The sequence below is a fragment of the Symphalangus syndactylus genome, chromosome 5, assembly GCF_028878055.3.
Source record: "Symphalangus syndactylus isolate Jambi chromosome 5, NHGRI_mSymSyn1-v2.1_pri, whole genome shotgun sequence".
In the NCBI taxonomy this organism is placed as follows: Eukaryota; Metazoa; Chordata; class Mammalia; order Primates; family Hylobatidae; genus Symphalangus; species Symphalangus syndactylus.
In genome coordinates, this window is record NC_072427.2 from 65,281,484 (window position 1) to 65,309,419 (window position 27,936).

The 27,936-nt window shown below is 51.9% G+C and overlaps 1 protein-coding gene across 7 annotated transcripts; it reads left to right on the top strand.

Moving 5' to 3' along the window:
• Window positions 1-2,118: 2,118 nt before the first annotated feature.
• DISP2 (dispatched RND transporter family member 2) lies at window positions 2,119-22,132 on the top strand. Of its 7 annotated transcripts, none has more exons than XM_063640289.1 (10): window positions 2,119-2,320; window positions 7,516-7,845; window positions 8,114-8,143; window positions 8,310-8,433; window positions 8,678-8,793; window positions 8,983-9,110; window positions 9,464-9,561; window positions 10,912-16,333; window positions 20,004-20,260; window positions 21,821-22,132. In XM_063640289.1, exons 1-8 carry the CDS (start codon window positions 2,196-2,198, stop codon window positions 14,170-14,172), a joined length of 4,212 nt encoding a protein of 1,403 aa, XP_063496359.1. In that variant the 5' UTR covers window positions 2,119-2,195; the 3' UTR covers window positions 14,173-16,333; window positions 20,004-20,260; window positions 21,821-22,132. The 7 variants fall into 7 exon arrangements, with proteins under 7 accessions (XP_063496359.1, XP_063496356.1, XP_063496358.1 ...); XM_063640286.1 differs by having other exon boundaries at window positions 10,912-15,974; window positions 16,226-16,333; window positions 20,004-22,132; XM_063640288.1 differs by having other exon boundaries at window positions 10,912-15,974; window positions 16,261-16,333; window positions 20,004-22,132.
• Window positions 22,133-27,936: the final 5,804 nt, after the last annotated feature.

Here is a 27,936-nt window from a genome sequence, read left to right on the forward strand (position 1 = left end):
CACCTCCTGGCCATGGTCCAGGGCCCTGCGGGCCACCCCCAGGCCATGGCCCAGGGCCCGGTGGGCCACCTCCTGGCCATGGTCCAGGGCCCTGCGGGCCTCCCCCTGGCCATGGCCCAGGGCACCCACCCCCTGGTCCACATCACTGAGGAAGTAGAAGAAAACAGGACACAAGATGGCAAGCCTGAGAGAATTGCCCAGCTGACCTGGAATGAGGCCTAAACCACAATCTTCTCTTCCTAATAAACAGCCTCCTAGAGGCCACATTCTATTCTTTAAAGAGCCTGTCTTCCTTCATATCCAACCTGGCTGTCAGAGGACCCAGTTGTCTCCAAGATCCCTAGTTGTGAAGATGGGGCAACCATCCTGGCATTCTCAGAAGCTTAACGCCATGGTGCTCACTATAAATGGCTGTGTAAGGTCACCTCTCCTTTCCTTTTCACTCCTGTACCCTCCCATCGAGGGACCTCAAGTGTGGCCTCATTACCTCTATGCCATCCTGTACATCCAGATCTGGTGGGCCTTCCAAGGTTGCAGCTTGCATGCCTCACTCTACAGACCAGAAGCCTCCCTCCAATCCAGATGGTTTCTCACCATTCCCTTAAAATACACTGAACTTTCCAGCCCCCTTACCTTTGTTTGCACAGGCAAGGAAGAATGCCCCCACCCCAGGTCAGGAATGCCTTCCCTCTTTCCTACCTCCACATTTCAAAGCCTAGCCTTTCTTCCAAGCCAGCTGAAGCCCCACCATCTCCAAGAAGCCTTCCCTAAGGCCTATTAGGAAGAAAGAGATCCTTCCTCTTTGCAAACTGTCCCCTTCTCTGCAGCAAGCTGCAGAGAAGAGATGGTATCAACCACCTCATGGACCTGACCATATCTTGCCTATCGGCAGCAATTTATGGGCTGGCCCTTTATCTCTCCAACCAAACTATAAGCTATTCAGGGCAGATCCAACATTTCTACACCTCTAGATTCTTCCACCCCATTCCTTATGACCTATGTCTTACACAGACGGGCACTGGCACACATTTTAGGGATACCTATAGTCCAAGTGTTCCTGACTCTCTCCTCAGCCCCATGTCTTCAACCAAGGCCTCTCCCTGCACAAGTAACCCGGCCCTGAACAGCCTGCTTGCTGTAAAACCCTTTCTGTCTAGGCAAATCCCACATCCGGGATCCTCTCCACTCCCAGCCCCCCAGGCTTCTCACACTGCCAATATCTATTCCAGTTCTAGACCCCTTAGCCAGGTCTGTCCACAGTCCATCATACCCAAATGTGCTCTACTCACAGCTACTCCCTGGTCGGGGAGGTGGCACTGGAGTCAGTGGCTATTGGGCACTTCCCAGTGCCCTGGAGTCAGTGGCTATTGGGCACCTCCCAGGCTGAGGTGGGGGGGGAGGGCAGCGGTGACTATAAAAAAGGATCTGGGATTACTCAATATACCCTTATAACAAACCTGCATATGTACCCCCTGAATCAAAAATTAACCTTAGCTTACTGTGATTTGCTTGCTTTATAAACCTTTCACATCTTAAAAAAGAAAGAGAAGGAGCTGGGGATGATCTGAGCGCCTCTCTTCTTCCCCCACCTCCTTCATCAGACTGCGCACTTGAATAACGGAGTCAGGGCTCCACATCTAAGGGGCGCACACCCAGGTCCAAGTCGAAGTCCAGAAGGATGGGAAGAAAGACCCAACCTGATGCCTCGCCCCACTGGGGAGGGGAGGAGGGCGCTGAGCGAGCCGGGAACCTCGCAGGCCTGAAGCTACCAGCCTCTCGACCCGGTGCGTCCAGCGTGGTGAAGTGCGGGCGTGGAGCTCGCCCTCTATCCGGCTGGAAGGGTCTGCGTTTCGATTTGTGAGGATCTCTGCATGTGTCGCGCTCCCTGGTTCCTTACGGGAAGGCCGAGGCCGCTAGGAAGGCTTGCACGGCCCGACTCCTAACAGCGGCTCTCAGGCCTGGCGGGAGCAGAGGAGCGCTCACACCCGCAGCCCCGCGATCTTAGAGACAGGGCGCTCCACTCCCGCCGCGGCGCCGCGCCCATTGGCTGGGCTCATCCTCGCCCCGCCCAGCGACCGGCCCGCTCAGAGCCGACGCATGCGCACGAGCCCGGCCCCCCCTGCCGCCGCCGCCGCCGCCGCCGCCGCCGCCGCGGCTTCAGCACCAGCGCCCGGACAGCGGTGCCGCCCACGGGCATGGACGGTGACAGCAGCAGCAGCAGCAGCGGCGGCGGCAGCGGTCCGGCTCCCGGCCCGGGTCCGGAAGGGGAGCAACGGCCCGAGGGGGAGCCCTTGGCCCCAGACGGCGGCTCCCCGGACAGGTAGGGCGGACCGCTCCGCAGACCCGGATCACAGACCCTCCCAGACCTTCCCCGCCCCAGGTATCCCCAGTAGCCGCCATATGTTGCCCCATTCATTCCCCAGACCCTCCCGGAGCCCCTTCCCGGGGTCGCCAAGCTCCAGGCCCCCCTCGCCACGCCCTCATCCTGTCGGGTCAATTTCCTCGCTCCCTGACACCCCCTAGTGTCAGCCCCCATCGCCCTCCCCGCTTAGGGAACCTGCCCCACCCACGGCTCCTACCCCTCCTCTAAGGCCAGGACTCCCTGGCTCCTCCGGCCCCTCCTTCTAGGCCCTGCCCCTGCGTCTTCTCCGGAAGCCCCAAGCCCGCAGTAACCTCAGTCCGGGTTTCAGCGTGCCAGTGTGCATGAAGGTGTGCGTGAATCGTGGATGGGAGGCTCGCCAAGGCGGGTGTCCTGGGGAAGGCAGACATTCGGCAGGCACGTCAGGGACTGTCTTTGTCACCATCAGTCGCTTGCCTGCCCTGCATGGCCCCCAGCAGTGCACGTGTGGGTTCCAGTCCCTGCATGTGGCAGCCACACTGGCTGGAGCCGCTAAGATGGGAAGGATTTGGTGCTCAGGCCGCTGGCCTGTACCACCCCTGGAGAAGCTCCAGACTGGTGGGACAGGAGGGACACCTTCCTGCTGAGGGCCCAGATCTCAGTACCTCTCTTCTCCCTTCCTCCACCATATGTGTGAGGGAACAGCCCAGCTAGGTAGCAATATGGCGCAATTTCTGTGCCCTGCCTGGCTCTGCCGCCCCCAGAATCCCTCTTCTGACATGACACTGCCTCTTTCCTGCCTGGACTGAAATAAAAGGCATTCCTTGATAACAATAGCAGAAGTGGACACATCGTCTCCAGACTACCCCAATTAAAATGTACATTCTGTACCCCAGAGGGAGAGAAAGCCCCACAAGTAGAGAGAAATGTTTTCTTCCCTTTACTGTTAACACATTAGCCTGGATAGATTTAGCCACTCTTCAGTCTGAAAGTCACAAAGCCTTCAAGAAGGTGAGACACAGGATGGGTGTATTCACCAGACCAGGGACCTGCCTGGGACTATGACCTGATCAAAGAGACCAGGGATGGAGCAGTGACAGGACAGAGCGAGGGCCTGGGGCCAGAAGCCTCCCTAGAAGGGGCAGAAGAGTCATTTGCTGTCTCAGATATCTTGCCAAGGATCAGCCGTGTCCAGTCTCATTTCCCCTGGGCATAGGATCCACTTGCTCTCTTCCAGAAACTCCCTGGGGCCTCTGGCCCCTCTCTGGACTTCTCCAGAGACCATGGACACTAGTCGGGCATAGGGACTCGTTTATGTGATTCAAGAAACACAAAAATGCTCCTACTGAGCTGGGTAGCACTCTGGGGATAGATACACAGTGAATAACTCACACACACAACATGTGCATGTATACACACACTGGCTAGAGAGGAATTTGAAATAGTTCACACTTTGTGTTTTTAAAATTACCTTTTTATTTTCCTAGTGATATGAGCTGCTCCCCCATCTGTCCTGGCCACTCTGTGGGATCACACTGATGTTCACATGGCTGTGTGTCTGTGGGCTTGGGGGCATAGTTAATGCAATATACATTTGCCCCTCATGAGGCTTTCCGGTTTGGTCTCTGTGTCTGGGAGACTGTCAGCCAGGCCCTGATTGCTGGGATGCTGACCTCTTAAGTGAGGCCTGCATCCCCACTTTCCATCCCCCTGCCTGCCCTACTCACTTGATATACAGGCCTGCAGGCCCAGGCAGGCAACCCTGGAAGTTACTCATCCCAGTGAGGGCCATGGAACTGAGGGAATGAGAATTAAAAACCCCTGTGTAGCCCTGGGGTGCTTAACTCCTATTTTACTGAGCCTCCTGAGAGCAGAGGGCAGCAGGAGGTGACAAGAGAAAGCTTTTATTCTGAGAAGAGTGGAGGTCGGTTTTTCTCATGGGAGGTTTGAAGAAAAGGCCTGGCTCTACAGCAGTCAGAATATGGAAGGTTTCAAATTCTGCCACATTGATAATGGTGGGCACAGTCAGGAAGGGTGAGATTGGGGGCAGCTGATCCTAGGTCCCTGAAGAGGAATAGCAGGAGTTAAAGGGAAGGAGCTGGGGCCAGGGAGACAACCAGCAGAAGCAAACCAGTGGTGGAGGCTAAGATCCCCCTTGAAGAGCCAGCTAAGGAAAAGGGTGGACTTGGGAGGTTTTAGCAAACTAGGTAACCAAGAGTGCACCCACTCTTCTCCAGTATCCTCTGGAATGCTGGCTTCCCCTAATGCAAAAGAAACCGACACTCCAAGGGGGCCCTGGCTCCTAAGACAAGCCCAGTGATCAGTTATCTAAGGTCATGGGCAGCTGGAACAGGCCCCCCACCTCCACCCAGGCTGCCCCACTCTCCTGACCTCTAGAAGGCAAGCGCTGCTCTGAAGAGGGAGACCAAGGCTGGTGGGTCATCTTCAGGCCTCTAGGAGCAAGGACAATGCTAAAGCACAGGACAGTGCTCAAGAAAAACCTGCAGAATTTAACATCTTAAAGAAGTCTATGTCCACACTTACACACACAACCTAGGCCATTTATCCACCTTCTCACTGGCCCACAGGGATTGGCCTACAGAGTCTTTTATCTGCCAGGACACTGGCTGCTTACGTTATTAACTTTATGGAGTCATCTGAGGTCTTGCTTTAGAACAACTTTGGTCAAATTCCTATTTTCCTAAATGCTGAGTTTGTAAAAAATAAGTATCAGTGATTAAAATCATGAGATCAAATTTTAATGCAGCTTTTGGATAACAAAAAGGAAAGTATTTATATAGGTAGTGAGATTCTCAAGGTGTGAGAAGTTCTAAAATGGAGATATATTATCTGAGGTGCCAAAAGAGGACAAACTGTAAATACAAACACACTTCTAAAAGTATATGCTCCCTGCCACACTGACCATGGGAAGGGGCAGGAAAGCAAACGTGTCTTCCACATGACAGACCCTGTGCCAGGAACCTCACATATGTTACATCAGTTAATTCCCACAGCAAACCCAAGAGGTGGGCATTATCTCATATCTTCAACAGACAAGGATGCCAATGCTCCAAGAATTGTGTGTCTTTCCCAAGGCCCCACAGCCAAACAGTTTTCGAGTCAGGAGCCCACCTCCACTGCTCCCCCATTTCACCCTCAGCATGAGGGTCATTCTCTCCTGGACTGCTGGGCCAGCCTGCCATCCTTCTGGGAAAGAAAGAAAGAGCATGTTTTTCCTTCCTAGTTCCTCTCCTCAGTCTGTGGGCTGAACTCAGCCTCTGTGGGCAATGCCCATCTGCCACTGAGGCTGGGACTGCAGCTCACAGCCCCTTCAGCAGTGCACCAGCCAGGACTGGAAGCCAGAGTTGGCTCTGCATAGATCTGGCTCTCCTTGGGAGCTACGCAAACTCTGGTGAGCAGGCTGGGTGAGCCAGGCAGAGGCAGGGGAGAAGAAGACAGGGCTCTGCAAGGCTGACCAGTCCAGAACCCCTCTGGGAACCCCCCATGGGCACTCTGTTCTGTAGCCATCTTTTCCTAATCTGGGTCTGCAATCCTGCCACTAGGGTTGAGACTCCACCTCTCCCTAAACCCAAGGAGTGGGGCTGCACACATGCACAGAGTATTGCCCTTATGAGTAATTTTGGGAGAAGACTCTATTGCTAACTTTTCTGACAAGTTCCTTGGGGTGAGGGGGTGTCCCAACTCCCTCTCCCAACTGTGCACATCCTTACAAAGCAAATCTGCTCCATGCATGGCCCAAGACAGGGTAGGTGGAAGGACAGCAGTTGCTTCCACAAACTTTCCCTGACCACCCCACCCCCTGTCAAAGTTGGGCCCCCTCTGAGCTCCCTCAGCCCTCTGTGACTTCCCCACTCACAGCATTCAACATGTTGGTCTGTCAACACCTCCCAACTACTGTGAGTGCCTAGAAGGCAAGGACCGGGTCTTCTTCCTAGCACCACTATTAGCAGCCAGCCTAGCACTCATTCAACAAACATTTCCAGGACGCCTTCTGTGTGCAAGGCACTACCAAGGCACTGTCGATACGGAGATGAACAAATGCAACAGGCCCCTGTTCTCCCAGCACTCACATTCCACATGAAAGACAGGCAATAAACATGACGACTCTATAATATAATATTCAATTGCAACAAATGCTATGAAAAAAATATAAAGCAAGATAGGGAGATGGAGAGCTGGTGGGTGACTATTTTAGAGACAGTAGTCAGGAAAGGCTTCTCTGAAGAAGTACTAGTTGAAACAAGACCAGAATAAAAAAGAGGGCCATGCAATTATTGGGGGGATAGAGCAACCCAGGCAGAGGGAAGAGAAAGTTCCAAGGCTCTAACATGGGAATAGGAGTGCAGCACGTGCTCAATAATCTGTCTGGAAAGAGAAAGAGCAGACGACTGCAGCAGAAAGAGCACAGGACTGCAAGTCGGAAGAACTGGGCTCGAGCACCAGCTCTTCATCTGTCACTGAACCTGTTTTCAAATCTATCAGTTGAAGAAAACACCTCCTCTTTGAGGTTTTTGTAAGGAGTGAGTAAGATCGGCCGGGCTCGGTGGCTCACGCCTGTAACTCCCAGGACTTTGGGAGGCCGAGGCAGGTGGATCACGAAGTGAGGAGATAGAGACCATCCTGGCTAACACGGTGAAACCCCGTCTCTACTGAAAATACAAAAAAAAAAAAAAAAAAAAAAAAAAAAATAGCCAGTCGTAGTGGCGGGCACCTGTAATCCCAGCTACTCAGGAGGCTGAGGCAGGAGAATGGCTTGAATCCAGGAGGCGGAGCTTGCAGTGAGCTGAGATAGCGCCACTGCACTCCAGCCTAGGCGACAGAGAGAGACTCCGTCACAAAAAAAAAAAAAAAAAAAAATTATATATGTGAAAGCACATTCAGTGTCTAGCACAGGGCCTAGCATGTAGCAGCCTGCCAATTGTTTTTTGAGAGTGTGGAAAGTGAGTGAATGAGAGAATGGTCTCCATGAGGTAGGCTGAGGGCGCAGACTTCGAGCCCCTGGCCTCCTCACCTCTCACTTCTCCCCCAGGACTACTAATAAATCAACCCTGAGTCCCTGTCCCCTTGTCTTGTCTTACTGAACTGAATAATGCTGGGGCATGGGGTGGCCCACCACCATCCCCCACCCCCATCTTCCCTGTCTCCTCTCTTCCTAGCACCCAGACCAAGGCTGTGGCCCCTGAGGCAAGCCCAGAGAGAAGCTGCTCCCTCCACAGCTGCCCCCTGGAGGACCCTTCCAGCTCTTCAGGACCCCCACCAACAACTTCCACCCTCCAGCCTGTGGGTCCATCCAGCCCCTTGGCCCCTGCCCACTTCACCTATCCCCGGGCACTGCAGGAATACCAAGGGGGCAGTTCCCTGCCAGGACTTGGGGATCGGGCAGCTCTCTGCTCCCACGGCTCCAGCCTCAGCCCTTCTCCAGACCCCTCACAGCGCGATGGGACCTGGAAGCCACCCGCTGTGCAGCACCATGTGGTCAGCGTCAGGTAAGGAGGGGTCCAGCAGCCTGCCAGCTGCCACTGGAAAATGCGGTGGGGCTTAAGAGTGGGGCAGACCGCCGGGGCTCTAGACTCCTTTCTTAGGAGGCAACTGGATGCAACAGGAAGTAAGGGTTGGAACTTGGGAGTGGCAAAGCGCTAAAAGGGTTAATACCATCGGTTATCCCTCACTTACCCACTACCACCCCACCTCCACCCCAACACACTCCCTGCAAGAGGACTCTGGCAAGCAAGCATCTTTTCTTCTCTTCCACAGGCAGGAACGAGCCTTCCAGATGCCAAAGAGGTAGGCCTGGGCCTTCCCTGGATCTCTAAGGGTGACCAGGCTGGTGCCCAGTTTAGCCCTGTTCCACGTGCTCTCTGCTCTATCTAGCACCCCTTCTGGGTGGAGCCTGAGCTCAGCACCCGTTGCTACCACACCCAACTCATGTGGACTCCTCCCTCTTTCCCAGCTATTCCCAGCTGATTGCTGAGTGGCCAGTGGCCGTGCTGATGCTGTGTCTGGCTGTCATCTTCCTCTGCACCCTGGCTGGACTGTTGGGGGCCCGGCTGCCTGACTTCTCCAAGCCTCTGCTGGTGAGGAACCAAGGGGTGGGACGGGGTCCCCAGGGGAAGAAAGTTGGAGGTAGGGTAGCCATGGTAGGCTCTTGACCTCCAGAGAGAGTTGGGGAGATGGTATAAAGTTCAGACTCACATCCACAATTCAGGCAGGCGGGCTGGCCTTCCCTGCTCTGAGGAGTCAAAGGGGCAGAGCTGAGAAGCACCCAAATGGAGAACTCCTACCCTGCCCACCTGTTCTTCTCCACCCTCCTCCCTGCAGGGCTTTGAGCCACGGGACACAGACATTGGGAGCAAGTTAGTGGTCTGGAGAGCACTACAAGCCCTCACAGGCCCCAGGAAGCTGCTTTTCCTTTCCCCAGACCTTGAGCTGAACAGGTAACAGGCTCTCATCTTTTCACTGTGGGTGGGAGAGGGAAGAATGAGATCTCCAGGAAGGGGACATTGGGTGACCCACCTCAAGGCAGGTCAGAGGGGCTTGCCAGGGCTCCCTGGGGAGTGATGTCCAGCCTCCTCTGAGTCTTCCAACCCTAATGGTGCCTGGCATAGATATTCTCTCCACTTCAGCTCAAGCTCCCACAACACTCTGAGGCTTGCACCCAGAGGCAGTGCCCAGGAGAGCGTCGTCCGGCCTCCGAGAATGGTGGAGCCCCTGGAGGACAGAAGGCAAGAGAACTTCTTCTGTGGCCCCCCTGGTAAGCTGCAGCCTGGCCAGTTCCCGGTTTTAATAGTGGTCCCCACCCCACCTAGTAGGACAGGCAGGCCCAGAACAAATCTGGGCAGACAGAAAGGGAAGGTGGCCAGCTGGCCACAGTCAATCCAAAGAAGCCGGGTTACAGCTGGGATAAGGGAGTTCTTGGATGCTCCAGCCAGACAGGGTGAAGCTGGGTTGGGGTGAGGCACAGGGACAGGATCAGGCAGTCCATGCACAGGCTTGAGATGCCTGAGAATCTGAACCTCATGTGGCCCTGGGTAAGCTTCTTCCCTTTGGAGGACCCAGGACCTGGGGCCAAAGGACTGAGCTCTGGGTTGGGGGGGTATGTTGCAGAGAAGAGCTATGCAAAGCTGGTGTTCATGTCCACCTCCTCGGGCAGCCTATGGAACCTGCATGCCATCCATTCCATGTGTCGCATGGAACAGGACCAGGTGAGCTGGTGGGGGAGGTGCCAGGGGATTGGGGGGAACTAAGGACATGAGGGAACTGATCCCAAGGAAATACAGCTGAGCCAAGACTGCCAGGGGGTGGACTGGGGAAGAGCATTCCCTGCTTAGAAAATTATTCCAACCCTGCTGAGAGTCTCCAGGTTGGGGTGGGAAAAGAAGAGTTGGCTGTTTTTAGAAGAGCCAAGATGGAAGTGCTGGAAGCGAGCCCCTGCAGGGACTGCGGGTTTCCAAAAGGTCCTGAAAGGGCCCTCCAGAGTGGGTGAGGAGGCCCTGGCCCAGGGAGCTGAGACTGTGGGCTTCAAGGCCTCAGCCCCCATCAACCTGAGCAGTGCCAATCCATTTATGCTAACTGGAGAATCATACACAATAACATCTGAAGAAAGGTTTGCTGCTAAAAACGGTGTGAAAACCACACAGTAGCCCAGCCCCCCACTTCACACGAGGATATCCTAAGTACCAAAAGACTGGTTAAGAACATGTGTTATAGAGTCAGATGCCTGAATTCAAGGCTAGCTCTAAGGCTTCTTGCTGTGTGACTTCAGGCATGTTTCTTAACGTCTCAGTCCCTCAGGCTTCATAAGCGTTAAATGGGGATGATAAACGTACTTTCCTCACAGGGATGTTGTGACAGTTAAATGAGATAGCATTTGAAAAAAATACAGCATAATGGCTGGCAATAGTAATCTCTCAATAAGTGTTACTGTGTTGTCACCATGATGTCAGGCCCAAGGTTACACAGCCAGTTAGTGGCAGAGCAAGGGCCTCTGACTCCCAGGCCAGTGCTCTCTGTACTACATCAGCTGTTGTGATGTCAACAACAGGAAAGGAGAAAAAAGGAGGCATGAGATTTGAAAAAGAAACAGCCCTGGCCCTAAGAGGGTTTAAGCAGTGCAGTGGACAGACGGGAGCTGGGGTTTGGCAGTGACCCTGAACCTGGAATGTTTTGGCCTACACTTTTCCCATTGCTTGCTTCAGCTCCTTGGACCTTGGCCCTGTTCTATCTGTGGCTGCTACCTCCACTTTTACTCCTAGCTCAGGCCACGCGGAGTTGGGTTGTGTGACCTACAGGGGCCCTTAGAGCAAGGCCTCTCAGGCTGAAGCCTGGGGCAGCATCCCTGAGGCTCCTCTTCGATGAAGTCAAGATCTAGCTGCTGGCACCTGGGCCAGGAGCCAAAGGCAGCTGGGAGACAAGCCGGTCTCACCAGGCTGTCAAGATCCCTCTCTGCGCCTGCCCTGTAGTGTGAAAGGAGGTGAGAGAGCCTTGTATAGGACTGGGAAAACCTGGGCCCTTGGGCTGCCCCTGACCTCTCTCCTCCTGCGTGTGCCCTACAGATTCGCTCCCATACCAGCTTCGGGGCTCTGTGCCAGCGGACAGCAGCCAACCAGTGCTGCCCCAGCTGGTCCCTAGGCAACTATCTGGCTGTGCTCTCCAACCGCTCCTCCTGCCTGGACACTACCCAAGCTGACGCAGCCCGCACACTGGCCCTGCTTCGGACCTGTGCCCTCTACTACCACAGTGGTGCCCTGGTGCCCTCTTGTCTGGGACCCGGGCAAAACAAGTCCCCACGCTGTGCCCAGGTTCCCACCAAGTGCTCCCAGAGTAGTGCCATCTACCAACTCCTGCACTTTCTGCTTGACAGGGACTTTCTGAGTCCCCAGACCACTGACTACCAGGTGCCCTCCCTCAAGTACAGCCTGCTCTTCCTGCCCACCCCAAAGGGTGCTCCCCTGATGGACATCTACCTGGACCGGCTGGCCACCCCCTGGGGGCTCGCTGACAACTACACCTCTGTCACTGGCATGGACCTGGGCCTCAAGCAGGAGCTGCTGAGGCACTTCCTGGTCCAGGACACGGTGTACCCCTTGCTGGCTCTGGTTGCCATCTTCTTCGGCATCGCCCTGTACCTGCGCTCACTCTTCCTCACGCTCATGGTGCTGCTGGGGGTGCTGGGCTCACTGCTGGTGGCCTTCTTCCTTTACCAGGTGGCCTTCCGCATGGCCTACTTCCCCTTCGTCAATCTGGCAGCCCTCCTCCTGCTGAGCAGCGTCTGCGCCAACCACACGCTCATCTTCTTCGACCTGTGGCGCCTCAGCAAGAGCCAGCTGCCGTCGGGGGGGCTGGCGCAGCGCGTGGGCCGCACCATGCACCACTTCGGCTACCTGCTGCTGGTCTCCGGCCTCACCACGAGCGCGGCCTTCTACGCCAGCTACCTGAGCCGCCTGCCGGCCGTTCGCTGCCTCGCCCTCTTCATGGGCACGGCTGTGCTGGTGCACCTGGCGGTCACGCTGGTCTGGCTGCCCGCCTCCGCCGTGCTCCACGAGCGCTACCTGGCGCGCGGCTGTGCGCGCCGGGCGCGGGGCCGGTGGGAGGGCAGCGCGCCCCGGCGGCTGCTGCTGGCGCTGCACCGGCGGCTCCGCGGCCTGCGGAGGGCGGCGGCCGGCACCTCGCGTCTGCTCTTCCAGCGCCTGCTGCCCTGCGGCGTCATCAAGTTCCGCTACATCTGGATCTGCTGGTTCGCAGCACTGGCGGCAGGGGGCGCCTACATCGCCGGAGTCAGCCCCCGCCTGCGGCTGCCCACGCTGCCGCCGCCCGGCGGCCAGGTCTTCCGGCCCAGCCACCCCTTCGAGCGCTTCGACGCGGAGTATCGCCAGCTGTTCCTGTTCGAGCAGCTGCCGCAGGGCGAGGGCGGCCACATGCCCGTGGTTTTGGTGTGGGGCGTCCTGCCTGTGGACACTGGCGACCCTCTGGACCCTCGTAGCAACAGCAGTCTGGTGAGGGACCCTGCCTTCTCGGCCAGCGGCCCTGAGGCCCAGCGCTGGCTGCTGGCACTCTGCCACCGGGCCCGGAATCAGAGCTTCTTCGACACCCTGCAGGAAAGCTGGCCCACGCTGTGTTTCATGGAGACCCTCCAGCGCTGGATGGAGAGCCCCGGCTGCGCCCGCCTGGGGCCTGACCTCTGCTGCGGCCACTCGGACTTCCCCTGGGCCCCCCAGTTTTTCCTGCACTGCCTGAAAATGATGGCTCTGGAGCAAGGCCCCGATGGCACCCAGGACCTGGGACTCCGCTTTGATGCCCATGGCAGCCTGGCCGCCCTGGTCTTGCAATTCCAGACCAACTTCCGGAATAGTCCGGACTACAACCAGACCCAACTCTTCTACAATGAGGTCAGCCACTGGCTGGCAGCAGAGCTGGGCATGGCACCTCCAGGCCTCCGCCGTGGTTGGTTCACCAGCCGTCTAGAGCTGTATAGCCTGCAGCACAGCCTGAGCACTGAGCCTGCTGTGGTGCTGGGCCTGGCTTTGGCGCTGGCCTTTGCCACACTGCTCCTGGGCACCTGGAATGTTCCTCTCAGCCTATTCTCCGTGGCAGCTGTGGCAGGCACGGTGCTCCTCACTGTAGGACTCCTGGTTCTCCTCGAGTGGCAGCTCAACACTGCCGAGGCCCTGTTTCTCTCTGCCTCAGTGGGCCTCTCAGTGGACTTCACTGTCAACTACTGCATCTCCTATCACCTGTGCCCACACCCTGACCGCCTGAGCCGTGTGGCCTTCTCTCTGCGCCAGACCAGCTGCGCCACAGCCATGGGGGCTGCAGCCCTGTTTGCAGCAGGCGTGCTCATGCTGCCCGCCACAGTGCTGCTCTATCGCAAGCTGGGCATCATCCTTATGATGGTCAAATGCGTCAGTTGTGGCTTTGCCAGCTTCTTCTTTCAATCTCTCTGCTGTTTCTTCGGGCCAGAGAAGAACTGTGGGCAGATCCTCTGGCCCTGTGCCCACCTGCCATGGGATGCTGGTACTGGGGACCCTGGTGGGGAGAAGGCAGGCCGCCCACGACCAGGGTCAGTGGGAGGGATGCCCGGGTCCTGCTCAGAGCAGTATGAGCTACAGCCCCTGGCACGGCGTCGGAGCCCCAGCTTTGACACCAGCACAGCCACCAGCAAGCTGTCCCACCGGCCCTCAGTACTCTCTGAAGATCTGCAGCTCCATGATGGTCCCTGCTGTTCCCGGCCCCCACCAGCCCCTGCCTCCCCAAGGGAGCTGCTGCTGGACCACCAGGCAGTCTTCAGCCAGTGCCCTGCCCTGCAGACCTCCTCCCCCTATAAGCAGGCTGGCCCCAGCCCCAAAACCCGGGCCAGGCAGGACTCCCAAGGGGAGGAGGCTGAGCCCCTGCCAGCCTCACCGGAAGCCCCAGCCCACTCCCCTAAGGCCAAGGCTGCAGATCCTACTGATGGCTTCTGTTCCTCAGCCAGCACCCTGGAGGGGCTCAGCGTCTCTGATGAGACCTGCCTAAGCACCTCTGAGCCCAGTGCCCGTGTACCAGATTCCGTGGGTGTGTCCCCAGATGACCTGGATGACACTGGGCAGCCAGTCCTTGAGCGAGGCCAGCTCAATGGGAAGCGGGACACCCTGTGGCTGGCGCTGAGGGAGACAGTGTATGACCCATCATTGCCCGCTTCCCATCAGAGCAGCTTGTCCTGGAAGGGCCGAGGGGGGCCAGGGGATGGCAGCCCTGTGATGCTGCCCAATAGCCAGCCAGACCTGCCAGATGTTTGGCTGCGCAGGCCCAGCACCCACACGTCAGGCTATAGCAGCTGAGGGGGACCCGGAGAGGGCGGACAGGGCGCAGAACCCTGTCAGGAGTGACAAGGCAAGGGCAGCAATAGGCTGGAGCCTGAAGGTATTTCTCCAGATCTACAGGGAGAGGTCTCACTCTCCAGCTGTGGATGTTAAACCCTGCCAGATGTCCCAGCCTTGATCTGTCTGCTCCTACTCCTCACATCTGGAGGATTCCAGCAGGAGGGGTTTTGGAGGGGACCTGCTTGTGACCTGCTGAGGGCTTGTCTGCCCCCACAGCACCATCTAAGACCCCTCCTCTAGAAGTGGGGAAGGCCAGATGTGTAGCTTCTGGTATCAGAGGTGGCTGACCTGGCCCCCATCCCAAGTTACAAGAACTTCAGTGAGACTCCTTACTGACCAGAGGAGCCCGCAGGAATCTCCGCAGCCTCCTGGGTCTCACCCCTTTCATGGGCTCTTCATCAGGACACTTCCCTCTCTTTTGGGAGCTTCTCTGGGCAGGATTGGGCTGGGACCTCTCTCCCCAACTGCCCTGCTCTCCTCATACTCATCGGTTTGACCAGAAATTCTCCAAATCCAGCCATAGATGGCTTCTGGGTGTGCAGCAGGAGAAGGAGGATGGTCAGCCTCGGAGCATCTGTCAATTACGGGACAGTCCCTCTTTGGAAGCAGGCTCCTGTGTTCTCCTGTGTTAATAAACAGTAATAAGCCTTTCCATCTCTGCACATTTTAGTCTCCTTGGAATCTATCTCACCACTTCACTACAGGGTAGCCTGATGTTGGTCAGGTTCTTTTGCCCCCAATTTATAGGTAAAGACATTGAGACTAAGTAAGATGAACTGACCTCAGGGTCACTTAGCCACTAAATGGCAGAGCGGTTTCATTCCACCACTACAACCTCCAGTTTCCCCTTGGCTACCTGCCTTGGGGACATTGGCATATGGCTGTCTTGATCTTTCACCTCTAGCACCCTCCTCCAATCCGCTTTCTCTGATGTCTCTGACTGAATCCAGCCACTCTCTTTGGGCCTCCACTTCCTGAGAGAGCTGTATTCCAAAAAAAACCAGGAGTTCCTCTCCATCTCCCCTGTGCCTCCCTCTGGAATCTGACTGAGATGTCTGCTGTCCCTCCCTGGGGCGTCCTGGTTGACCTGATTCCCAGGCTTCAGGACCGCGCCTCTTCTACACCCACAGTGTATGAGGCCCCACCAGAAGAGGTACTGAGGGGCAGAAGAGGTGAAGCCAAATCCAATCAAGGCAGGAACTCAGACCTGCCCTTTGGGAAGTGTGTGAGTCTGAAGCTGCTTCCCAGGTCAGGGTCCCCAGCTTTTTAAGGACAAGTCTCTCTGTGGCGCGTTAAGCAGACCAAAGGCTGGTTCCTCCTTCCCAAAGCAGAGTCTGGTGGGGAAGTTTTATCCCACGTGAGAGCTCATGACACCAGGTGGCATCAACATGTTTATTGAACACCTACTTTGCATATGGTATTACAAGGGGACAGAAGTGTGGAAGAAAAATTGAACACCACCCTCAAAGAGCTCACCTTCTAGCTGGGGAGACAGCTTATATACACACGCAGGGATCGGATGGCTCACCGACAGCACCATATGCCTGCCATCATCATTATTGTTGGAGCTCAAGTACCCAGGACTGGGTAACAAGAAAGGCTTTCTGGAGGAGGAAAAACTTGAGCTGGACTTCAGAAGACCAAGCATCTCAGACTGGAAGGGGCCTTGGCAATCATTTATTCCAGCAATTTTCAAATTTTGTAGCCTCAGGACTCTTTCTTCAAAGAAGCTCTATGTGGAGAAACAATATATAAAACAGGTAAAAAGCAGCTACTCTGGTGGGCGCTGGGTGTTGGGGGTGGAGTCAGCTCAGCCTCTCTTTCCACTGCAGCCTCTCCGGGTACCTGGGAAACCCCTCAGGCTCCTGGCAGCTTCACAGAATGTAATATGAAAGCTACTGATCCAGGCTATTTTACAGAGGAGTATCAGAAAAGGGAAGGGATCGTTCCAGGGCCAGATAGTCTGTGGCAGAGCTGGAGGCAAATCAGATGATGTTTTTGTTTTATTTAGTTTTTTTATTATTGAGACCTACTTCCTACTCCAAGCAGCCCATGAGAAGTGGAGCAGAAACCGAAAAGAGACACGGGAGTTGTGGAAGAGACAGAAGACAGTAGGCAGGTACGGCAGGATACCTTGGCTCCTTTGCAAGATAAGTAAATCAAGATGAGTAACTCCTGACACCAGGAAGGGGAAGCTGGAACCTAATTTGAACCTGTCCCCGGGGGGTCTGCTGGGGCCTCTCTCTTCATGTCCAGGTAGCATTCGGCCTCTCTGACCTAGAGCTGCCCATCAGCCCTGGTTTCTCTGATAATGGTGTCCCTCTGTTCTCATGCAGCCAGGTTGAGAAAGCCCTGGTATCCTCAGGGACAATGAGCCACAGGGAGGTCAAGGGAACTCTTCCTCCCAAGCATGAGCAGAAGACACTTTGCCTGAACACAACCACTGAAATGTCAGAATGCAGAGGGGTGGATGGGTGGGCATGAGGGATTTGGGTACACCCGAGGGCCCTACTTGGGGATTTCCAGGTCACATTCTTGCAGGCTGTGGCCACACAACACTTCAGGAAGGTGAATGAGCCATAGCAGCTGATGCATTGATTAGATTTGTTTTTTAAGTTGCCAGGCCCAGAAGAACCCAGCAGTAATCTAAAACATTACCTTATACCTAGAATGGCCCAAACCAACAGCAGGCAGTCCACATCAGTGGGAAATCCAGCCTGCCTCTCTAGCCCTGACTTTGGAATGTGGAACTTAAAGCACTTTCAATTTCCTTTGAGTTGCAGCAGATTCTTCACTTTATTATCATTAGGGGCACTTACAATGAGTGTATGGCCCTGGAGACATGGCTTACAAGCACGCTGTGAGGCATACGAAAATGAGTCAAAGCACTCATGTTTGCCCTGCAAAATTCAAGAAATGATTTCTCCCCACTCAGACACTCTAATAGAACTACATTAACATTTGGAACTTGAGGTCATTTCCCCTATTTGTGCCACTGATCCTTGAACTCACATTCTGAGTATGAGTATGTATCCTGTATGCTATTAAAATTTAACTTGAGGCTGGACATGATGGCTCATGCCTGTAATCCCAGCACTTTGGGAGGCTGAGGCAGGCAGATCACTGGAGGTTAGGAGTTTGAGACCAGCCTGGCCAACATGGTGCTTCAGTTTTCATCATGAAGAATGTATTTTTTTTTTTTTTTTTTTTTTTTGTCCACTGAGGGGTGGGGGAAGGTGAGATATTTGAGGAAGGTGGAGAAAATATAAAAGAGTCAATAAAAATAATCAAAACTAGTAGCTAGAATGAATACTAGCTAGGCAGAGCTGAGGGTCCAGTTAAGATAGGTGGTCATGAATTCAAATCTACATCAATCTGCTCAGCTGGGTGATACTAAAAATACAAAAATTAGTTGGGAGTGGTGGGGGATGCCTGTAGTCCTAGCTACCCAGGAGGCTGAGGCAGGAAAATCATTTGAACCCGGGATGCAGAGGTTGAAGTGAGCCGAGATCATGCCACTGCACTCCAGCCTGGACGACAGAGCAAGACACTGTCTCAAAAAAAAAAAAAAAAAAAAAAAATAGGCCAGGTGCGGTGGCTCACGCCTGTAATCCCAGCACTTTGGCAGGCCGAGGCAGGCAGATCACAAGGTCAGGAGATCGAGACCATCCTGGCTAACATGGTGAAACCCCGTCTCTACTAAAAATACAAAAATTAGCCAGGTGTGGTGGCGGGCGCCTGTAGTCCCAGCTACTTGGGAGGCTGAGGCAGGAGAATGGTGTGAACCCGGGAGGCGGAGCTTGCAGTGAGCCGAGATTGTGCCACTGCACTCCAGCCTGGGCAACAGAGTGAGACTCCATCTCAAAAAAAAAAAAAAAAAAAAATATATATATATATATATATATATATATATAAACTTGATATAGTCTGTTACCATGGGAAAACCATCCTTCCATGGCTGTGGTGATTTGGGGACTTTTAGAGTGACAGTGTTAGACAGATTGATTTTATTGGCTGAATCTTAGCTTTTACAGATATATAGCATATCCCATACCATGATATGTGGGCAATATTCCAGCTTGAGACAATTTTTTTTTTTTTTTTTTTTTTTGAGACGGAGTCTTGCTCTGTCACCCAGGCTGGAGTGCAGTGGCGCGATCTCGGCTCACTGCAAGCTCCGCCTCCCGGGTTCACGCCATTCTCCTGCCTCAGCCTCTCCGAGTAGCTGGGACTACAGGCGCCCGCCACCACGCCCGGCTAATTTTTTGTATTTTTGGTAGAGACGGGGTTTCACCGTGGTCTCGATCTCCTGACCTCGTGATCCGCCCGCCTCGGCCTCCCAAAGTGCTGGGATTACAAGCGTGAGCCACCGCGCCCGGCCGAGACAATTTTTTTTTTTGAGACGGAGTCTCGCTCTGTCGTCCAGGATGGAGTGCAGTGGCACAATCTCGGCTCACTGCAAGCTCCGCCTCCCAGGTTAATGCCATTCTCCTGCCTCAGCCTCCTGAGTAGCTAGGACTACAGGCGCCCGCCACTACACCCAGATAATTTTTTGTATTTTTAGTAGAGACGGGGTTTCACCGTGTTAGCCAGGATGGTCTCAATCTCCTGACCTCATGATCCACCTGCCTCGGCCTGCCAGAGTGCTGGGATTACAGGCGTGAGCCACCGCACCAGGCCGAGACAATTTTTAAAAAGACATTTCTCAAGAGAGTTACAAGCCAAAACTTCCCTAGCCCTCTCCAACTCATTCTGTCCTTCTCCCGATGCATGTCAGGACAGGGAAGAAGGCTTTAAATCAGATTTTAAGAAAGAGGATACATTGGTTTACAACCTTTGCCTATCGTCCAGAGAGTTTCTGATCTTTTCTTTTCTTTTCTTTTTTTGAGACGGAGTCTTGCTCTGCCGCCCAGACTGGAGTGCGGTGGCACGATCTTGGCTCACTGCAAGCTCTGCCTCCCAGGTTCACACCATTCTCCTGCCCCAGCCTCCCGAGTAGTTGGGACGACAGGCGCCTGCCACCACGCCTGGCTAATTTTTTGTATTTTTAGTAAAGATGGAGTTTCATTGTGTTAGCCAGGATGGTCTCGATCTCCTGACCTTGTGATCCGCCCGCCTCGGCCTCCCAAAGTGCTGGGATTACAGAGGTGAGCCACTATACCCGGCCCTGATCTTTTCTTTGATGGTGGCATTATCTCATTTTTTGATAATACACATGGGTAATGGCAAGCTCTTGGGACCCCTATGCCAAGCATCAAGATCCCATTTACCTGGTGATAGGAAAGACAGACATTCCTCACCCTTTCTACCCTCACCCTTGTTCACAGGGATGACTGTAACTAAGGTCTGCAGGTATTTCTGCTTAGAAGAAGAAATCGTAGCTCAATTCACCAGGAATATGAGAAAAAAAAGAAAGCCACTATGTGCTATGTAAATGTCTGGCCATCCAAAGCCAACCTATGCAGAGGAACCCTGGAAGGGCCTTCATAAATTTCTCATAATTATTATCAGGCCTCTTTGTGATTATTCACATTTCTCTCAATATAGGGGAAAGATCAGCATCTTACCAAATCCACAACCATCAAACAAACAAGAGTTTTAATATTGCTAAAGAAAATCACCCAGCTGAGCAGATTGATGTAGGTTTGAATTCATGACCACCTATCTTAACTGGACCCTCAGCTCTGCCTAGCTAGTATTCATTCTAGCTACTAGTTTTGATTATTTTTATTGACTCTTTTATATTTTCTCCACCTTCCTCAAATATCTCACCTTCCCCCACCCCTCAGTGGACAAAAAAAAAAAAAAAAAAAAAATATATATTCTTCATGAAGAAAACTGAAGCCTTCAAATAGAAATTTCCTCACCTTCAAGGCACCAAAGCCCCAACCTACCTACCCTCCGCTCCTGCCTGCTCCTCTCCCATCCCTTCTACTACAACAAAGGAAGCAGTAATGGCTCCATCAATGGCTTCTCACACTTGGTGTCAGAGGCCTTCACACGAGGGTTTGCACTCACCTACAAGGACATGAAGACTTTCTAGAAGGTAGGTGGACACAGATAGTTTTAAAGTAATCCATTTCCAGAGCTGCCTTCTCCATATGTTCCCCTCCTCATATTGGTGGGCCTAAGAAGAAGCCACAGGCCTGACAGCTGTCCTTCCCAACTTCCACTTTCCCAGTTGCCTTCCCTCCCGCATTCTGAATCCTACTCTGGCACCTTGCTCTGCGCTGTAAAAAACCAATAAAAGGGCTACTTGAGAATGCTCTGCTTGAGGAAGTCCTCGAAAGAGCAAAGCCTGGAGAGCTTCTTTGAGAAGGTTCACAGGGGCAGCCCTGTGGCTCAGTTCTGTGCCTTCTTCATTTAAGAATTCAAATTCAGCCGGGCGCGGCGGCTTACGCCTGTAATCCCAGCACTTTGGGAGGCCGAGGCGGACGGATCACGAGGTCAGGAGATCGAGACCATCCTGGCTAACACGGTGAAACCCCGTCTCTACTAAAAATACAAAAAATTAGCCGGGCGAGGTGGTGGGCGCCTATAGTCCCAGCTATGCGGGAGGCTGAGGCAGGAGAATGGTGTAAAACCCAGGGGGCGGAGCCTACAGTGAGCCGAGATCGCGCCACAGCACTCCAGCCTGGGCGACAGTGAGACTCCATCTTAAAAAAAAAAAAAAAAGAATTTAAATTCATTGACATGTTATATTGTAAAATATATAAATACATATTTAAAAAGAAAAAATAATTAAAAATTTTTTAAAATAATTCAACTTCAGGTGAGACACAGTGGCTCATGCCTGTAATCCCAGTGTTTTGAAAGGCTGAAGTGGGAGGATGGCTTGAGGCCAGGAGTTTGAGACCAGCTTGGGCAACATAGCAAGATCCCATATCTACAAAGAATAATTTTAAAAATTAGCTGGGCATGGGCCGGGTGCGGTGGCTCATGCCTGTAATCCCAGCACTCTGGGAGGCCAAGGCAGGTGGATCATCTGAGGTCAGGAGTTCAAGACCAGCCTGGCCAACAAGGCGAAACCCTGTCTCTACTAAAAATACAAAAATTAGCCGGGCGTGGTGGCGCACGCCTGTAATCCCAGCCACTCAGGAGGCTGAGGAAGAACAATTGCTTGAACCCAGGAGGCAGAGGTTGCAGTAAGCCAAGATCGTGCCATTGCACTCCAGCCTGGGTGACAAAGCGAGACTCCATCTCAAAAAAAGTAATAATAAATAAATAATAAATAAAAATAAAAATTAGCTGAGCATGGTGATATACACCTGTAGACCCAGCTACTCCAGAGGCTGAGGCAACAGGATCACTTGAACTCTGGAGTTCGAGGTTACAGTGAGCCATAATCACATTATGGCACTCCAGCCTGGCAACAGAGTGAGACCTTAACTCAAAAAAAAAGAAATAAAGAAGAATTCAAACTGAAAGTGAGATGGTTGACACAGGATAGATATTAACCACATTGATGTGAATGGAAAAATCAGACTTTTTCTGTTAGAAGGTCAGAATTGGCTCACAGGTTTGACAGAGAGGATAATCTTTGCAAGTAGGATGTATGGTGTACATTTTCCCTAAAATTGAATAACTTTAATCTGCATCTCCACAGTTTGAACAAAAACAGACTGAAGGCTGGGCGCGGTGGCTCAAGCCTGTAATCCCAACACTTTGGGAGGCCTAGGCGGGCGGCTCATGAGGTCAGGAGATCGAGACCATCCTGGCTAACATGGTGAAACCCCGTCTCTATTAAAAATACAAAAAATTACCCGGGCGTGGTGGCAGGCACCTGTAGTCCCAGCTACTCAGGAGGCTGAGGCAGGAGAATGGCGTGAACCTGGGAGGCAGAGCTTGCAGTGAGCCGAGATTGCACCACTGCACTCCATCCTGAGCAACAGAGTCTCAAAAAAAAAAAACAGACAAAGTACAATTACAACTTCCCTTTCCAGCCAAAATGGAGGAGCAGGGGCCAAGTTTACTATCCTGCCTGAAACAACCAACCAAACAGAAAACACATGAAATAATGAGTTTCAGGACACTGGAGGCCGGGTGCGGTGGCTCACGCCTGTAATCCCAGCACTTTGGGAGGCCGAGGCGGGCGGATCACGAGATCAGGAGATCGAGACCATCCTGGCTAACACAGTGAAACCCCGTCTCTACTAAAAATACAAAAAAAAAAATTAGCCGGGCGAGATGGCGGGCGCCTGTAGTCCCAGCTACTCGGGAGGCTGAGGCAGAAGAACGGCGTGAACCCCGGGGGGCAGAGCCTGCAGTGAGCTGAGATCGCACCACTGCACTCCAGCCTGGGCGACAGCGAGACTCTGTCTCAAAAAAAAAAAAAAAAAAAAAGACACTGGACATGAGGTAACAAAAGACAGTGATCCCTCAGAGGCAAGAAACAAACAAGGTGAACCTCTCGGTTGCCCAGCTTACTGCTTGAGAGGATGTATTTCACGGAGGGAGAACCCAGGCAAAGCAAGTAACTGAGGCGAGGGGATAGCTGGGAGTGCGGAGCAGCCAAGCTGGCTAGAGTGCTCAGGACAGGGTACTGGAGAGGAGAAAGGTGGATACATAGAGAATTCTGGGGGTCTGCAAAGGGCCCCCCTTGAGTGTTCCACAGGGCATGATTCATCATATAAGTGTAAGGAAACCACTTGAGACAAAGGAAAGAACCACCCAAAACAGTGGGCCGGAACAGTAGCCAGAAGTCACACAGAGCCGGGACAGTGCCTGTCCCCATCAGCCAGATCGGAAAACCTCATAATTTATGGAGCATTGGTCAGAGTTCTCAGAAGGGCCTTGCCTCGAGGTGGGGATTCATTAGCCCTAGTTTAAACATTGCTGGATCCTACCTAACAAATCTCAAAAGCAAGACCTGAATTCAAGAATCAAGCTGTTTCTAAGTAACTGAACTGTATCCCAGAATAAAGCCGAAGAACATTTACAGAAATCCAAAATTAACGAGCACCCAAAAATGTAAAATTCACGATGCCTGGTTTTCCAATAAAAAATTACCAGTCATGCAAACTATAACCTATCATAAGAAGAAGAATCAGTTGAAACCACCACAGCTGACACCTGTGTGAGAATTAGACAAGGACATTAAAAGAATTATTAAAACTGTATTCCATATGTACTAAGTAGAGACTAGGAAGATATTTTTAAACACCCACTTTGAATTTTAGAGACGAAAACTAAAATGTCTGAGATGATGGGGTGGGTAGCGTAGGCAGAAAGAGGAGGATGGGAAGAAGTACCAAGGGGAAGGAGGAATGATTTGGGAATGACGGGTGTGTTTATTATCTTAATTGTGGTGATGGTTTCACAGGTATATGTAATTTCTAAACTTATCAAATTGTACACTTAAAATATGTGGTCTATGGAATGTCAATTGTGTCTCAATAAAGCTGTTAAAATTGTACTGAAACAAAACCATTGGGGGAAACTGGGTAAAGAGTCCAAAGGTCCTCCCTGTACTATCATTGTAACTTCCTGTCAATTATAATGATTCCAAAATAAAGAATTTAAAAGTGTTTTTAAAATTTAAAAAAAAAGTCTGAGATGAAAAATCACTGAATGGAATTAACAACAGTTTAGACATTGCAAAAAAAACAGTAGTGCACTTGAAGACATAACATTAGAAATTATCCGAAAAACACCAAGAGAAAGAATTTTAGAAATGAATACAAAGGGCTAGGTGCAGTGGCTCATGCCTGTAATCCCAACACTTTGGGAGGCTGAGGCGGGCGGATCACCTGAGGTCAGGAGTTCGAGACCACCCTGGCCAACATGGTGAAACCCTGTTTCTGCTAAAAATACAAAAATTAGCCTGGCGTGGCGATGCATGCCTGTAATCCCAGCTACTCAGGAGGCTGAGGCAGGAGAATCGCTTGAGTACGGGAGACAGAGGTTGCAATGAGCTGAGATAGCACCACTGCACTCCAGCCTGGGCAAAAGAATGAGACTCTGTCTCAAAAAAAAAAAAAAAAAAGAAAAAAGAAAAGAAATGAATGCAAAGTATACACAATATGACCAGGTGGGTGGCTCATGCATGTAATCTCAGCACTTTGGGAGGCCAAGGTGGGAGAATCAGTTGACGCCCGGAGCTCCCGACCAGCGTGGGCAACATAGCAAGACCTCATCTCCACAAAAAAATTTTAAAATTAGTCAGGCATGGTGGCACGTGCCTATATCCCCAACTACTTGGGAGGCTGAGGCAGGAAGATCGCTTGAGCCCAGGAGTTGAAGGCTGCAGAGAGCTATGATCACACAACTGCACTCCAGCCTGGGCAACCAAGCGAGACCTTATCTCAAAAAAAAAGAAAGAAGTATACACAATATACAACAGGCAGAAAGTATGTCCTTTACAATGATTTAAAGTTATGAAAAAAATTTAAGCCAGGTAAGATGGTGCATGCCTACCGTCTTGGTTACTCAGGAGGCCGAAGTGAGAGGATGGCTTGAGTCCAGAAGTTCAAGGCTACAGTACGCTATCTATGATCACACCTGTGAATAGCCACTGCACTCTAGCCTGGGTGACATAGCAAGATCCTGCCTCTAAAAAAATAAAAATAAAAGTAAACTTAAATTTTAGGTATCAAGTAAAAACAGGCAAGAGGGTTTTTTGTTTTTTTTGTTGTTGTTGTTGGGGCGCATGAATAAAGGAATTTAAAGATGCTACCCTGGATCCCACCTTCCTTCTTCCTTGCTCCTGAGTATCCTTTCCCTCTGTTCTGCTGGCTTGTTCCTATGAGCACACATATCCACAGCTTTAAGGAAAGCTTCCTTTGACCCCCATCCATCTCCAGTTACTGCCCAGTTGCTCTGCTCTTTTTGCAACAGACTCCTGGAGTTCTGCCATCTCTGCTTCCTCATCTCCCACGTACTCTTCAACCCATGCCCATGTGACTGCCACTCCAAATGCTCCACCAGCATTCCTCTTGCTAGACTCATCATGACTTCTCTGTTGCTAAATTCATTGGATGCTTTCCATTCTCATTCTGCTTGCCCTTTCAACTATCTTCAATAGTTCACCACTCCCTCCTTCAGCAGCTTGCCACTTCCTCCTTGGATTTTGGAACACCACCCTTTTTTTGTTTTCTTCTCACCTCTCTGGCACTTCTTTATCAGGTTTCTTGGCAAGCACCTTATTACCATTGCAACTTCTAAATGCTGGTGTCCCTGTCCTTGGCCCAAAGGCTCTCTGCACACTTCTTCTCTTGAGCTCATCAAACATCAAGGTTTTATTTTATTTTGCTTGAGACAGAGTCTCGCTCTGTCACCCAGGCTGGAGTACAGTTGCACCATCTCAGCTCACTGCAACCTCCACTTTCCAGGTTCAAGTCATTCTCCTGCCTCAGCCTCCCAAAGTAGCTGGGATTACAGGCATGCACCACCACGCCTGGCTAATTTTTGTGTTTTTAGTAGAGATGGAGTTTCACCATGTTGGCCAAACTGGTTTCGAATTTCTGGCCTTAAGTGATCCCACCTCAGCATCCCAAAGTGCTGGGATTACAGGTGTGAGCCACTGTGCCTGGCCATTTTTTTGTATTTTTAGCAGAGACGGAGTTTCATCATGTTGGCCAGGCTGGTCTCGAACTCCTATATATCAAGATTTTAAGTACATTCATATGTCAATAACTCCCAAGGGTGTATCTCCAATCCAGGCTCTCTTCTGGGCTCAAGGCCTGTATTTCCAATTGCCTACTTCACGGTTCCACCTGAATGCCTCAAAGATATGTCGAGGTTTTCCACATTCAAAACCCAACTCTCAGTCTCCCCCAGCAGAAAATAGTGACTCTATTCACACAATTATTCAAGCCCAATTATTCGAAAAGAAAAAGGACTAGGTGCAGTGGCTCACGCCTGTAATCCCAGTACTTTGGGAGGCCAAAGCGGGCAGATCACCTGAGGTCAGGAGTTTGAGAACAGCCTGGCCAACATGGTGAAACCCCGTCTCTACTAAAAATATAAAAAATTAGCCAAGCGTGGTGGCGGCGCCTGTAGACTCAGCTACTCGGGAGACTGAGGCCAGAGAATCGCTTTAACTCAGGAGGCAGAGGTTGCAGTGAGCCGAGGTCGTGCCACTGCACTCCAGCCTGGGCAACAGAGTGAGACTCCGTCTCCAAAAAAAAAGAAAGAAAAGAAGAATATATATATAAAATATGTATAAATTGAGCCAGGTACAGTGGCTCATGCCTGTAATTCCAACACTTTGGGAGGCTGAAGTGGGAGGCTCATTTGAGGCCAGGGGTTTAAGACCAGCCTGGGCAACATAGCAGGACCCTATCTCTACAAAAATTAGCTGGGTCTGGTGGCAGGCACCTTTAGTCTTAGCTACTCAGGAGGCTGAGGTGGGAGGATCTCCTGAGCCCAGGAGTTCAAGGTTGCAGTGAACTATGACTGCACTTCAGCCTGGGCAACAGAGTGAGACCCTGTCTCAAAAAATAATAATAAAATAAAATAAAATATAAATTGGATGACACTCTCCTGCTATAATACTTCAGTGGCTTTCCATTACTTTTAGATAAAATCTAATCTCTATACCTTGGCCTGTAAAATCTGTCTTTTGACTTATTTCTCCAGCGTTATCTGTACCACTCTCTTCCTATCTTTCTGTGCCTATAGAAGAACCCATTTCTGCCTTGGGACTTTGCATTTTCCCCTTTCCCCAATGAGATTAACTCCCTCTCCTTCCTTAATCAAACATCATCTCAGAGAGGTCTTCCCTGAGCCCCCAGTACAATCTAAGTTTCCCTGCTTTTCTATCTTATATGATTTTGTACTTTTTCTTCATTGTGTGTGTGTGTGTGTGTGTGTGTGTGTGTGTGTTGGTTTGATTTTTGAGATCACGCTCTGTCATCCACGGTGAAGTGCAGTGGCGCAATCTCGGCTCACTGCAACCTCTGCCTCCCCAGGGTCACACAATCCCCCCACCTCAGCCTCCAGGGTAGTTGGGACTACAGGAGCATGCCACGACGCCTGGCTAATTTTTGTATTTTTTGTAGAGACGGGGTTGTACCATGTTGCCCAGGCTGGTCTCAAACTCCTGGACTCAAGCAATTCACCCACCTCCACCTCCCAAAGTGCTGTAATTACAGCTGTGAGCCACTGTGCCCAGCCTTCTTCACAATTTCACCACAATCCGTAAATACATATTTATTTATGTGATTATTTGTTCACTGTCTGTTTTCTAAGTTGTAAACTCCAGGAGGGCAGAGCCAAGGTCAATCTTGATATTTGCCCTCCCTCACTCCCTCCCACCCACTGAGAACACTGTTGGGTAATCAGCAGGTACTCAATAAATGCCAGATGAAATGAATGAGCTAGTGCATTTAGTGATGGAAGCTACCCTGTTTATTAGGAGTAGCTTTGAATCGCTACTGAAAATCTGGATAAGTGCTATTAAAATTAGGACCTCAGGTAGGTGCCTCAGGTATCTCAGCCCATAGGTCCTTTTCTTCAAGCCTCACTTGCCACTCTCCACCTGTAACGTGTAGTTTTCATCCAAATAACTTGTGCTCCTGGCAATATCCCTAACAATCCCAAACTAAATAAAGAGGATTCTGACATGGACCCTAAATGTGGCCACGTTTGCGTCTCCATCCGGAATATGACGCTGGTAGCTCATTAGCTCCATTCAAGCCTACAAACTGCATCACCCTCCTCCTCTGCCCAGACGTGGGGTATCCAACCCCTTTCGCTAGGTCTGGCTCTGGCCTCTGAGCG